The sequence below is a fragment of the Gorilla gorilla genome, chromosome 1, assembly GCF_029281585.2.
Source record: "Gorilla gorilla gorilla isolate KB3781 chromosome 1, NHGRI_mGorGor1-v2.1_pri, whole genome shotgun sequence".
NCBI lineage: Eukaryota > Metazoa > Chordata > Mammalia > Primates > Hominidae > Gorilla > Gorilla gorilla.
Window position 1 is genome coordinate 176620450 of NC_073224.2, and position 13255 is coordinate 176633704.

The window sequence follows — 13255 nt, forward strand, 5'->3', positions numbered from 1 at the left end:
GTGGATCACGAGGTCAGGAGTTCGACACCAGCCTGGCCAGCATGGTGAAACCCCGTCTCTACTAAAAATGCAAAAATTAGCTGGGCATGGTCGCGTGCATCTGTAATCCCAGCTACTCGGAAGGTTGAGGTAGAAGAATTGCTTGAACCCGGGAGGCAGAGGTTACAGTGAGCCAAGATTGCGCCACTGAACTCCAGCCTGGGCGACAGAGCGAGGCTCCGTATCAAAAAAATAAAATAAAATAAAATAAAATAAAATGTGGGCCCTCTGAGTATTGGCTATTCACCTTGTATTTTTAGAAGCTAGCATGGTGCTGGGAACATGAGACGTGCTAAATAGGTACCTGCAGAGTTACATTTAAGCCAATCCAACACACCAGGACCATACTCCATCAATTCCCCCTCTCTCATTCCCAATTTTATTCTTGTTCACTGATCGCTTCCCTTTAATCTAGTAATATGCTTCTCTACCCTAAACAGACTCCACTCCTCCCTTGAAGTGCTAGCTCATTTTCCTCTTCAATGTTTAATACAGAATCATTTCTCAATTTGTCATCTTACCTGTTAGAACACATTTTTGCTTTCTCACATCACAAAGCGCGTGCTTCTATTTAGCTGTTATCCATATTCTTTCTATTAGAACTGGACATTTAAATGTATTTTCTCAACCATATCAAAAAGGCCTGAAATTCTTCTCTGTCCTGGTCAGAAAATGGTAAACTTTTCCCCAAACAAACACCTATTCAAAGGAAAATTTCGTTTTTTTTTTTTTAACCAGTAAAAATGTATTACCTGAATAGGAATTAAGAGACACTGTCCATCGTACTGTTAGTCCTATTAAAACCACTATTGTCATCAAGTACCATTTCTCCATAGTTCTTCAAATTTAGGGAGGGGAAGAAAACACAGCACCAGTGCCAGAGTACTTTTAAAACGTGGTCAATCACTTCTTTTCTTGTTCAGAGAAATGTTATCACTTCTTGAAATGTTATCGATTCTTCGCAATTAGGAGTTTGAGAGAATTTTAATGATGCTTGGTTTCCAAATAGTCAAAACTTGATTATGTCTATGTAGAAGTATCCTAAGGGGAAAAAAAAAGATATCAAGATTTAGCTGAGTACAGTACCTACAACAATGAACCCAGTAAACCAAGTAGAAGGATAGAGAATTCGAGGGGAGGGGTAGTGGGAAGGAATGTGAAGGAAAGGTGGTATTTTAAGTTCCTTATTCCCTAGTCCTTTAGTTGGGAATATACATAAAAAGGTGGATCTCCCTATTAAATGGGACTCAATACATCTAAAGATATAGTAAAGATTTACTCTCACAAGGGAATATTTCTGAGAAAAGAAAAACAACACATATGTAGATAATGACACAGTCAATTCTATTTAGAACACGTTCACCTACAGGTAAATATAAAACCACAACCGCAGACAAAGGCGTGATTTATCTTTGGTACAGTGAGAAAGAGGAATTTTGTCTTTGTATTTAGTTTGGGAAAGTCTTCCAATAAACAATTTATCTAGTTTGGTTTTTACTTTTCTTCCAAAATATACTTGCATTAACCACACCAACTTTCCATCTTAGAGAAATGAGCCTTTTTAAGAATCATTAAGAATAACCCCAAATCGTGAGAAAAAAATACAAAAGCAGTAAAACTCAATTAACCACTTACTTTTTTTTTTTTACAGTTTTCCTTAGGTTGGGGTTTTAAAGTAAGAAGCAAATTGATGCCGGTTGCGGTGGCTCACGCCTGTAATCCCAGCACTTTGGGAAGCCGAGGTGGGCAGATCACCTGAGGTCAGGAGTTCAAGACCAGCCTGACCAACATGGTGAAACCCCATCTCTACTAAAAATACAAAATTAGCCAGGTATGGTGGCGCTCACCTGTAATCCCAGCTATTTAGAAGGCTGAGGCAGGAGAATCGCTTCAACCCAGGAGGTGAAGGTTGCAGTGAGCCGAGATCGCACCATTGCACTCCAGCCTCGGCAACAAGAGCGAAACTCCATCTCAAACAAAAAAAAATAAAAAGCAAATTGACAAAATTGACATTTTCCTCTTCTCTTTGAAAAATTTTGGACCATTTTAACCACAGGATACACTTTAAATATATTCAGAAAATATAATAAATCAACTAAAAAATTTAGGGCAAAATTGGTACATTCCACCTAATGATCTAAAATTATTTTATTTTATTTGTTTTTTTTTTCTTTTTTTTTGAGATGGAATTTTGCTCTTGTTGCCCAGGCTGGAGTACAATGGCACAATCTTGGCTCACCGCAACCTCCGCCTCCTGGGTTCAAGCGATTCTCTTCCCTCAGCCTCCCAGGTAGTTGGGATTACAGGCACCCACCACCACGCCTGGCTAATTTTTGTATTGTTAGTAGAGACGGGGTTTCACCAGGTTGGCCAGGCTGATCTTGAACTCCTGACCTCAGGTGATCCACCCGCCTTGGTCTCCCAAAGTGCTGGGATTACAGGCGTGAGCCACTGCACCCGGCCCTAATTATTTTCTTATTTAAAATGAAAACATCACGGGATAACTCCAGAACTGATTGGAATGGCTAATCTTTTGTCATTGATGCCAAATCTCAAATCATCCCCTCAGAAAGATTATCCCTGACTATCCTACTAAAGCTTCCTCCCCTTACTGTTTGTATCATTACCTTCAATTTGCTTCCTAATTCTTTTCACTAACAGGATTTGTATTTTCACATGACATGGTGCAATCTCACACACATAATTTTCAGTATAAATGCTGGACACCAAAGAATACATATCATATGGTTCCATGAAAGGTTCATAAATGGGCAAAACTAATCTATGGTGTTAAAAACCAGGAAAGAGGTTACCTTTGGGGAGGAAAGAAGGGATGGTGGTTGGGAGGGGTGCCCAGAGAGGTGTTCTGAAATGCTGTGAATCTTGCTGCTTGATTTGAGTAGTGGTTAGGAAATGTGTTGACTTTAGGATAAATTAACAAGTTACAACTTATAATTCGCGTACAGTATTTTTCTATATGGTATATTCCAATTTAAAAAGCATAAAAGGGGCTGGGCGCAGTGGTTCACCCCTGTAATCCCAGCACTTTTGGAGGCCGAGGCAGGTGGATCACCTGAGGTCAGGAGTTCGAGACCAGCCTGGTCAACATGGTGAAACCCCATCTCTACTAAAAATACAAAAATTAGCTGGGCGTGGTGGTGCGTTCCTGTAATCCCAGCTACTCGTGAGGCTGAGGCAGGAGAATCGCTCGAACCCGGGAGGCAGAGGTTGCAGTGAGCCGAGATCGTGCCACTGCACTCTAGCCTGGGCGACTGAGCAAGACTCTGTCTCAATTAAAAACAAAAAAAAGTGTAAAAGGAAATTACTTGGATGTGTCGACTAAAGGCTCCCTGTGAGCAGGGATCCTCCTGTCTTAGTCGTTGCTCTCTGTCCCCCACTTGTAGAACAGTGTTAGCAGAAGGCAGGTACCCAAGAAGTATTTGCTGAATGGAGCTGTGTGCGTCTGTGTGTGCGAAGCGGGGAGGTACCCTAATTTTACTGAGCCCTGTGTGGTTAAAGATATTATGCGAGGCTTTTAACGACTCTCTTCTGCTTAAACCAGAAAAAGGGTTATTTGCGACTTTTTCCACCTGTAAATCAGAAAACAGTAATTTTCCAACCCATCCACTGGCCACGAAGTTGCTAGGCAGGCAGTAGATGCGCTTTTCGTCCTCCTTTGCCCTGACGGTGCATCTCGACAAATGCCAAGCCCGCCGTCCCCATCCCAGAGCCGACTTTGCTCCTTTTAGTCTGAAAGGTCCTTCCACCGCAGTGGACACAACACCGGGGAGAGCAGCTATCCCGGGCGTGTATATGGGGCGAAAGGGATCCCTTCTCGCGTTTCTCCGCCCCTTCTCTTGAGGGCCAGGCCCTCAGAACCGCAAGGAGAAGGGTGCCAGGACCGCCCCAGCCTGCAAGTGCCACCACTATCACCGCGTCCCCTCACCCGACCCACAAGCGACCCTGCAGGAAGGGCTGGGGAGGCCTCGCGTCGCGTCCCTGGGAGTGGAGCGGAGCTGGGAGACGGGTCGCCAGCTCTGCGCCGCCTCGTGGCGCGTCCGAGCCCCCGGCACCTCCCCACACTGGCCTGGGGTCCGGAACCCCCGGGATCCCATGCTCTTACCCCGCCGCCCGCCGGCCGCTGGGATTCGCGCCTGCCGTGGGTCCCAGGAAGGCGCATGCGCGCTCGCCCCCGCAGCGGACTGCCCCTCCGGCCTTCCGCCTCCGTGTGCCCGCGCACCACCCGCGCGCCCGGTGCGGGAGCGAGCCCGTCGAGCGTGAGGGGAGGGGCGGGCAACCTGGCCTGGACAGGAGGCGGCCGGCTTAGGAGGCGGGACAAGAGCCGATGGAACCCGAGAGGTTCCCAGCCCCGGGTTAGGCTAGGGGCAGGTGGAAAGCCCCTTGCTCTTCTTTCCTGGGATCGTGGCCAAGGCCGGAGCGGCTGCTTAGCCAACGGATTCCTGTCAGGGGCGGGCCCTGGCTTGCTGCACTGAGCAGAGAGCCTTGGCCGGTCCTCACCGCTGGGCAGTAGGGCTTCCTCTGGGCCTGTGCCCTCGAGGAGCCAGAAAGCCAACCTGCTTCACTTTCTTCCAACCACATGCCTGCGAAGAAGAAGACTGGGCAGCCCCCTAAAGTAAGAAACATTGAACATCCAACCATTTTTGAGAGCCTGTGCGTTGTGCAAAAGGACAGCCCTGCCCTCGAGTAGCCACTACACGTGCCCCAGCGGGCAGCTTGAATCACCTGGTCCCAAACTTGCCAAAAATACCAATCTAGTAAGTTAGTAAGACCTGCACACTTTTCCTTTTGCATTGATCCCTTCCTTTCCAGTTCCACTATTTCCATCTCAGTCTAGGCTTCTGTCCAATCACGCATGGACGGCTGTGATGATTTTTACTTGCCTTCCTTTGTTCAGAGAGTGCCCTCATTCCCCACTTCTGAATCTTGCCATTCTACGTAAGCCAACCCCTATAATTTGTAAGTGTTAGCAAATATTTGGCTAGGACTATGGCTTTCTACTGAGTCTGAATAACTTCTCTCTGGGCCTCAGTTTCTTCAACTGTGAAAGGAATCAGTAGGGCTAGGTGAACTTCCAGGTCTAAAATATGATTATATCTAAAAGACCATCAGCACTGGGAATATGGAGAAATATGGCCAGGTCCCTGCCCTCAAGGCATTTAATTCTCATTGGAAAGACATTTTTATGCATAAAAGGATAAAAAGCTATAGAAGGAAACACATACTAAATGTTACATTACTTACATATGCACTAAGCACTGTAGGAGTTAGGAGAAGAGGGTTCACTGTAAACTGCAAACCATCAGGAAATGCTTTTCCTAGAGGAGTCAGCTGAGCTTTGAAGGAAAGTCTGGCTGGATAAGCCCAGAGAATGAGAGTAAGAATCTAGACAAAGGAAATGGTTCAAGCCAAATATTGTGGCAGCTGAAAAGTGTAGAACATTTCCTCTAGTTTAGGTGGTGGGTGATGAAGCTGGAAAGGACTGGTAATTGTAGAGAGCCTTGAATACCAGGCTATGGTGTCTGGAATGTATCCAGTGATCAGTAAGGGGCTATTAAATGACTTTTAGCAGGGAGTCAAGTATACAGTACAGTTACAGTGTTAGAGAAAATTTAAAGTGGTGAAAATGGATCAGATGAATCAGAGGGAGACTATAGCAGTCCACGCATGATTAGACAAGGGCTTGGACTGAGATGGCAATAGTGGAACTGGAAAGGGAGAGATCAATGCAAGAAGAAACATGTACAGGTCTTTTTTTTTTTTTTTTTCTGAGACGCAGTTTCGCTCTTGTTCTCTTGTTGCCCAGGCTGGGAAGCAATGGCACGATCTTGGCTCACCACAACCTCCACCTCCCGAGTTCAAGCGATTCTCCTGCCTCAGCCTCCCGAGTAGCTGGGATTACAGGCATGCACCACCACACCTGGCTAATTTTGTATGTTTAGTAGACATAGGGTTTCTCTGTGTTGGTCAGGCTAGTCTCGAACTCCTGACCTCAGGTGATCTGCCTGCCTCGGCCTCCCAAAGTGCTGGGATTACAGGCGTGAGCCGCTGCACCTGGCCTCGTGTACAGGTCTTAATAGCATACTAGATATGTACAAGTGAAACAAAGGAGAGGGAAGAATCAAGGATGGCTCCCAAGGTTTCAAGTGTGCATTACAGTTCCCAAGAACTGATAGATCTTGGGAAGCCTGGAGAATAATCTGGCTTGGAGGGAAAGATGGTGCATTGTATTGAGTTCATGGTAACATAAAGACAAGAAAGTTGTAATACTCAGGTGTCAGTTATGAATCAGAGCCCAGGAAAGAAGTTGGGGTGAAGATAGAGAGATGAAAGTGTTTCATTTGCTGAACAATGATGGAGACAGTATAGAGAGAAAATAAACAACCACACTTGAATAAATGCATTATCTCAGGCCAAAAGGAGAAAGGAACATTGGTGAAGGATGTTACATGGTTACAAATGTAGGGAGAAATCCGTTACATTGCAGGATCATAAATATTAAGCATCTGGTGAACAAGAACCATGTTTGGCAGACCAAAAATCATACTTTATTGAATCTAAAGTTCCACCACTTGTAAAAAGCACCATTATTTTATGTACCACTGAGGAAGAAAACAATGCTACCATTTAAGCTAGTAATTACTGTAAAACATATAATTTCAGAAATATTAATATGTAAAAAGTATACATCTTAAAGTGATGGAAGTTGGTATCAATCTCTCCTTCCTGTTTCTCAACCCAACAGCTTCTGACCCAGTATTTAACAAAAAGTTGATGCTCAAAATGTTCATGAATAAATAGCGGAAGAGACATCACAGTCACTAACTCATAGCTGAATTGTCTCACCACTGCCATCTATATACCTTCTCCTGCTCTTTACCTTCAATAGGTATCATCTTTCACATGTGAATATCCAGTGCGTTTACATAACAGATGTTCAGAAAATGCATTTTGAATGATAGCATTTACTATAAGCAAAAAGGATAAGCCATAGCAAAATTGTAGAGCAGATCAAGTTTAGAGGCAGTGTAGAAAGGTGATTAAGAACTAGTCTCTGACTCTGAAAACAAACAGGTTTGGATTTAAATCTTAGTTCTTCTACTTTCTAGCTGTGTGAACTTGGTAAAGTCTCCTAATGTCTCTGGCATAATTACTTCACCTACAAAAAAAAAAGAATTAATGTCATCTTCTTTGAATTTTAATGAGAGTAAAATGAAATCATGCATATAAAACTTGAATATACTGCCTGGCATATAGTATGCAATCAATAAATAATAGCTATTATCATTTGTCTTTAACATGTGCTCACTTTTTCATAGCCTTTCTTTGAAGTGTCTTCTTCCTCCTACCATATAGCAGCCCATACATATATATATTTACATCCCCACCAGAAGCCTACTGTTCTTATCTGAAAATTTTCTCTGAAACCATGACCAGACACAGTATCTCACAGCTGTAATCCCAGCACTTTGGGAGGCTGAGGCAGGCAGATCCTTTGAGCCCAGGAGTTGAAGACCAGACTGAGCAACATGGCGAAACCCTGTCTATACAAAAAGTATATAAAAATTAGCCAGGTGTGGTGGTGTGCTTATATAGTCCCAGCTACTCAGGAGGTTGAGATGGGAGGATCACTTGAGCCCAGGGAGGTTGAGGCTGTAGTGAACCATGATTGCACCAATGCACTCCAGCCTGAGTAACAGAGCACAACCCTGTCTCAAAAAAATAAAAAAAATTCTCTGAAATCAAATTACACTAACGCATAATCCGTCTTAAAAGTTGTTGGCCAGGCGCAATGGCTCACGTCTGTAATCCCAGCACTTTGGGAGGCCAAGGCGGGTGGATCACGAGGTCAGGAGATCGAGACCATCCCGGTTAACACAGTGAAACCCTGTCTGTACTAAAAATACAAAAAAAAAAAAATTAGCTGGGCGTGGTGGTGGGCGCCTGTAGTCCCAGCTACTCGGGAGGCTGAGGCAGGAGAATGGCATGAACCCGGGAGGAGGAGCTTGCAGTGAACCGAGATCGCGCCACTGCACTCCAGCCTGGGCAACACAGCAAGACTCTGTCTCAAAAAAAAAAAAAAAAGTTGTTGTTGCCCAGGCCCGCTGGCTCATGGCTGCAATCCCAGCACTTTGGGAGGCCGAGGCGGGCGGATCACAAGGTCAGGAGACACGGTGAAACCCCATCGCTACTAAAAATACAAAAAAAATTAGCCGGGCGTGGTGGTGGGTGCCTGTAGTCTCAGCTACTCAAGAGGCTGAGGCAGGAGAATGGTGTGAACCCGGGAGGCGGAGCTTGCAGTGAGCCTAGATCGCACCACTGCACTCCAGCCTGGGCGACAGAGCAAGACTCCATTGGGAAAAAAAAAGAAAAAAAAAACTTGTTGCATTTTAAAGGCAGATGGGAAAGAATATGAAATGAATACTATTAATCTCTAAAGTCAGTTTGACTAATAGGTGATGGCTTCAATTATCTACTGCTGTGTAACAAATTACTCCAAAATTTAGCGGCTTATATAGCAATGATTTTATTTGCTCATGCTTCTATGGATCAAGAATCTAGGCAGGGTTCAGGTAGGTGGTTCATCTGTTCCACTGGGATTGTCTGAGGTCAGTCATGAGGCTGCATTCAGCTGGGAGATCAGCTCAGGCTGAAACATCCGTGAATGGCTTCAGCCCTCTCTCCACAGGGCTTCTCTCTTCAGAAAGTTTCGCAAACTTTTTACACGGCAGCTCACTTCCCAGAGAGAGCATTCCAAGCGGCAAAGGCAAAAGTTGCAGATCTCTTACACCCCAGCCTTACAAGTCACACAGCAACCTAGCCATGATACAAGGAGAGTGGAAATAGATTCTGCCTCTCAATGGGAAGGTAGGAAAGAATTTCCGGCCATCTGTAATCCACTACAGAAAAGTTGGGATGAAACTAGAAATGGGCAAGAGCCCAACTAACAATTTTATTTGTCACCAGCCAGAAAATCAGAGTTCAAATCCCCTTATTTACTTGTCTTTCTGCCATGTCTTTTGCAAAAGGAGCAACCTCTGGTGGCCATTTCATGTATGTAGAGTAAAGATAATCTCATGGTACAAATTGCATATAACTTGTTTTGGCCTGAATTGTAGCCCTCAAAATTCATGTGTTGAAGTCCTAATCCCCAGTGCCTTAGAATGTGACTATATTTGGAAGTAGGGATTTTAAAGAGGTAATTAAGATTAAGTGAGGACATTAGGATGGGCCCTAGCCCAACATGCCTGGATCCTTGTAAGAATGGAAATTTGAACACAGATATGCATGCACACAGAAGAAAGACCATGTGAAGACAGGAGAATAGGGCCATCTGCAAGACAAGGAGAGAGGCCTCAAAAGAAATCAACCCTGCAGACACTTTGATCTCTGACTTCAAGCCTCCAGAACTCTGAGAAAATAAATTTCTGTTGTTTAAGCCACGCAGCCTGTGCTATTTTGTTACAGCAACCTTAACAAACTATTATATACTTTATTGAAGGTACTGTCAATATTCAATCAGCTAGGCAAACTTCCTCACACAAATCATACTTCTATAATAGTTTCTAGTCCCTTTCCTAGATCACTTCCACTCAGTAAGAAAACAAGCCCTTTTCTATATAAGTTTCAGATCTTCTCTGATTTTAACTGAAAGCCATTCACCTGATCATAACTATTCTTTTAAATAGAATCTATTTTCTTATCAGTACCTGTTCCTTAATTGACCCTTTTATGGGTCAAAATGACTCATTTTCCATTATTCTGTAACCTCCAAGTCTCATTATACTCTTGCCCCATGTAGGGCATAAGTTCACCTAAGTAGCAGAATGTTAGAGTTAAACTTACATTGTCATGTTTCAGTATAGGCATTAGCCAAAGTCTTTCATATCCAGCTCACTTGATCTTCACAGTAACTCTGAGACAATGGTAGAACAGGTGTTATTATCCCCTTCTGACATATAAGGAAACTTGAGAGTGACATTTCCCCAAAGCATGTTCTACAGAACTCTCATTCAGTGAGATAATAACTATTGTCACACACAAAAAACAGGAAGGTTCTAGGCTCCCTAGTTGCAGACTGCTGTTCTGGTGTCTCTGATGCCCAAATGTTCTCTCTCTCTCTCTTTTTTTTTTTTTTTTTTTGAGACAGAATCTCATTCTGTTGCCTAGGCTGGAGTGCAGAGGCACGATCTCGACTTACTGCAACCTCCATCTCCCGTGTTCAAGCAATTCTCCTGCCTCAGCCTCCCGAGTAGCTGGGATTACAGTCATGTGCCACCACACTCGGCTAATTTTTGTCTTTTTAGTAGAGATGGGGTTTCACCATGTTGGCCAGGTTGGTCTCAAACTCCTGACCTCAGGTGATCTGCCCACCTCAGCCTCCCAAAGTGCTAGGATTATAGGCATGAGCTATCATGTCAGGCCAACAAAATCTCTCTCTAAAGGCTACCATAGTAAGTAACGCTTCCTTTACTCAATATCATTTATTCGTCAAATGTTTTCTGAGCATCTGCTCTGTCTGTGCCAGATGCAGAGCCATGTGCTAATAGAAACCAGACAAGTTAGACTTGGTGGCTGCCCATCAGAACTTCACGTCTAGGGAAGCTAGAAGTCTAACTGTACGCCATGGGAAGCAGAGTCTTTCAAGGAACAAGGAAATGTATATTATGCCAAGAAATACTACAATGAAGCTTATAATTATTATACAAAAGCCATAGTCATATGTCCTAAAAATGCTAGCTACTACAGTAATCAAGCAGCCACATTGATTATGCTTGGAAGGTTCCAGGAAGCTCTTGGAGATGCACACCAGTCATTGAGATTGGATGACAGTTTTGTTCAGGGACATCTAGGAGGGGGCAAGTGCCCCCTCTCTCTAGAGAATGCCATGGCCACATGTTAGTTTCCAGAGAGCCCTAGAACTGGATCATAAAAATGCTCAGGAATAACAGGAGTTCAAGAATGCCAATTCAATAATGGAATATGAGAAGCTAGCAAAAACAGATTTTGAGAAGCATGATATTAGGAAGGTTGTTCTCTGCATGGACTGTGCCCTAGCACTTGCCCCTGCCTGCCATTGCTTCAAAATCCTCAAAACAGAATATTTAGTAATGCTGGGTCATTATCCAGAAGCACAATCTGTGGCCAATGACATTTTACAAATGGAGTCCACCAATGCAGATCCTCTGTATGTATAAGGTCTTTGCCTTTATTATGAAGATTGTATTGACAAGTCAGTTCAGTTTTTGTATAGGCTCTTAGGATGGCTCCATGAGAGGGCCTGCACTGCTTGCAGAAATCCCGAAGCACTCAAAGCAAAGAAAGAAGACAGAAATAAAGCATTTAAGGAAGGAAATTACAAGCTAGCATACAAACTGTACACATGACCCCTGGGGATAAACCCCAACAATATAAAAACTAATGCTAAACTCTACTATAATCGGGTTATGGTTAATTCTAAGCTTAGGAAACTAGATAATGCAATACAAGACTGCACAAATACAGTGAAGCTCAATGACACCTATTTAAAAGCCTGCTTGAGAAGAGCTCAGTGTTACATGAACACCAAACAGTATGAAGAAGCAGTGCACAATTATGAAAAAGTGTATCAGACAGAGAAAACAAAAGAACACAAACAGCTCCTAAAAAATGCACAGCTGAAACTGAAGAAGAGTAAGAAGAAAGATTACTACAAGATTCTGGGAGTGGACAATAATGCCTCTGAGGACGAGACCAAGAAAGCTTATCACAAATGGGCCTTGATGCACCATCCAGATTGGCACAGTGGAGGCAGTGCCGAGGTTCAGAAGGAGGAGGGGAAGTTCAAGGAAATTGGAGAGGCCTTTACCATCTTCTCTGATCCCAAGAAAAAGACTCGCTAGGACAGTGGACAGGACCTGGACAAGGAGGGCATGAATATGGGTGATTTTGATGCAAATAGTATCTTCAAGGCATTCTTCAGTGGTCTTGGGGCTTCAGCTTTGAAGCGTCTGGTCCAGGAAATTTTTTTCTATTTGCCTAATGAAGGGCAACCACCCAGAACCCAGAAAATGCAGAGTCACTCAGTTTAATCTTGAACGTGGATGCAATTCACATCATGTCTCCGTGTACTTACAGCAGTTCTGTTTTCTCAGTTGGATATCCAGTGTCTGTGTGAATGGGGTGACGGATAACGAACCAGTGTCAAAGACTGCAATTAGGGGATGGAGGCAGGCAGATGGACAAGGAAGCAGCTTGTGAATTTTTATTTTACTCTTTAACTTTATTAAAACAGAAAAAAAAAAGAAGAGAAAAAAAGGTGTGAGGACAGTCTCTTCATACAGACAAACAAATTTTATTTATTTATTTATTTTTTGAGACGGAGTTTCACTCTATCATCCAGGCTGGAGTGTAGTGGCGCAATCTCAGCTTACTGCAACCTCCGCCTCCTGGGTTCAAGCAATACTCTTGCCTTAGCCTCCTCAGTAGCTGGGATTACAGGTGCCCACCACCATACCTAGCTAATTTTTCTATTTTTAGTAGAGATGAGGTTTCACCGTGTTAGCCAGGCTGGTCTCGAACTCCTGACCTCAAGCAATCTGCCCGCCTTGGTCTCCTAAAGTGCTGGGATTACAGGCTTGAGCCACCGCGCCCAGCCTAGAAGTTAAATATTGATATACATTCAGGATTTATTTTATAGAATTACTGGAAGGAAGAAAGGAAAAAAGAAGGAAGGGAGGGAGGGAATGAAGGAGGGAGAGAGGAAGAAAGGAAATTAAAAGTAGGCTGGGCACAGTAGCTGACGCCTGGAATCTCAGCCCTTTGGGAGGCCGAGGTAGGCGGATCACTTGAGGCCAGGAGTTAGAGATCAGCCTGGCCAACATGGTGAAACCCCATCTCTATTAAAAATACAAAAAAATAGCCGGGTGTGGTGGCGTGCACCTATAATCCCAGCTACTCAGGAGGCTGAGGTATGAGAATCGCTTGAACCTGGGAAGCAGAGATGTCAGCGAGCCAAGATCACCCCACCACTGCACTCCAGCCTCAGAGACAGAGCGAGACTTCGTCTCAAGAAAAAAACCAATTCAGTTTTAAGTTGATTCCAATTTGGTTCCTCCAAATATGAGGTTGGTTTCCGAAGTTCCAAAAGAGATTCCTTTCATCTATAAGTCTGTTCTGTGGTTTGAAACAAGGGTGATCGTGTGTGTGTGTGTGTGTG

The 13255-nt window shown here is 43.9% G+C and overlaps 1 protein-coding gene and 1 pseudogene across 2 annotated transcripts in view; one reads left to right on the top strand and one right to left on the bottom strand.

Annotated features, from left to right (window-relative positions):
- ALG6 (ALG6 alpha-1,3-glucosyltransferase) overlaps nt 1–4267 on the bottom strand; it is a 69783-nt gene extending 65516 nt beyond the window's left edge. The window contains exons 1-3 of one of the 2 annotated variants that reach the window (XM_055364260.1): nt 4163–4218; nt 1887–2009; nt 792–1080 (exon numbers count right to left, since the gene is read on the bottom strand). In XM_055364260.1, coding sequence (XP_055220235.1) covers nt 792–873 — 82 coding nt within the window. In that variant the 5' untranslated portion in view covers nt 874–1080; nt 1887–2009; nt 4163–4218. Of the gene's footprint in view, nt 1–791; nt 1081–1886; nt 2010–4162 lie in introns of both variants that reach the window. The other variant, XM_055364246.2, reaches the window with a different exon arrangement.
- Nucleotides 4268–4912: 645 nt separating this feature from the next.
- Nucleotides 4913–12079, top strand: LOC129531965 (dnaJ homolog subfamily C member 7-like; annotated as a pseudogene).
- Nucleotides 12080–13255: the final 1176 nt, after the last annotated feature.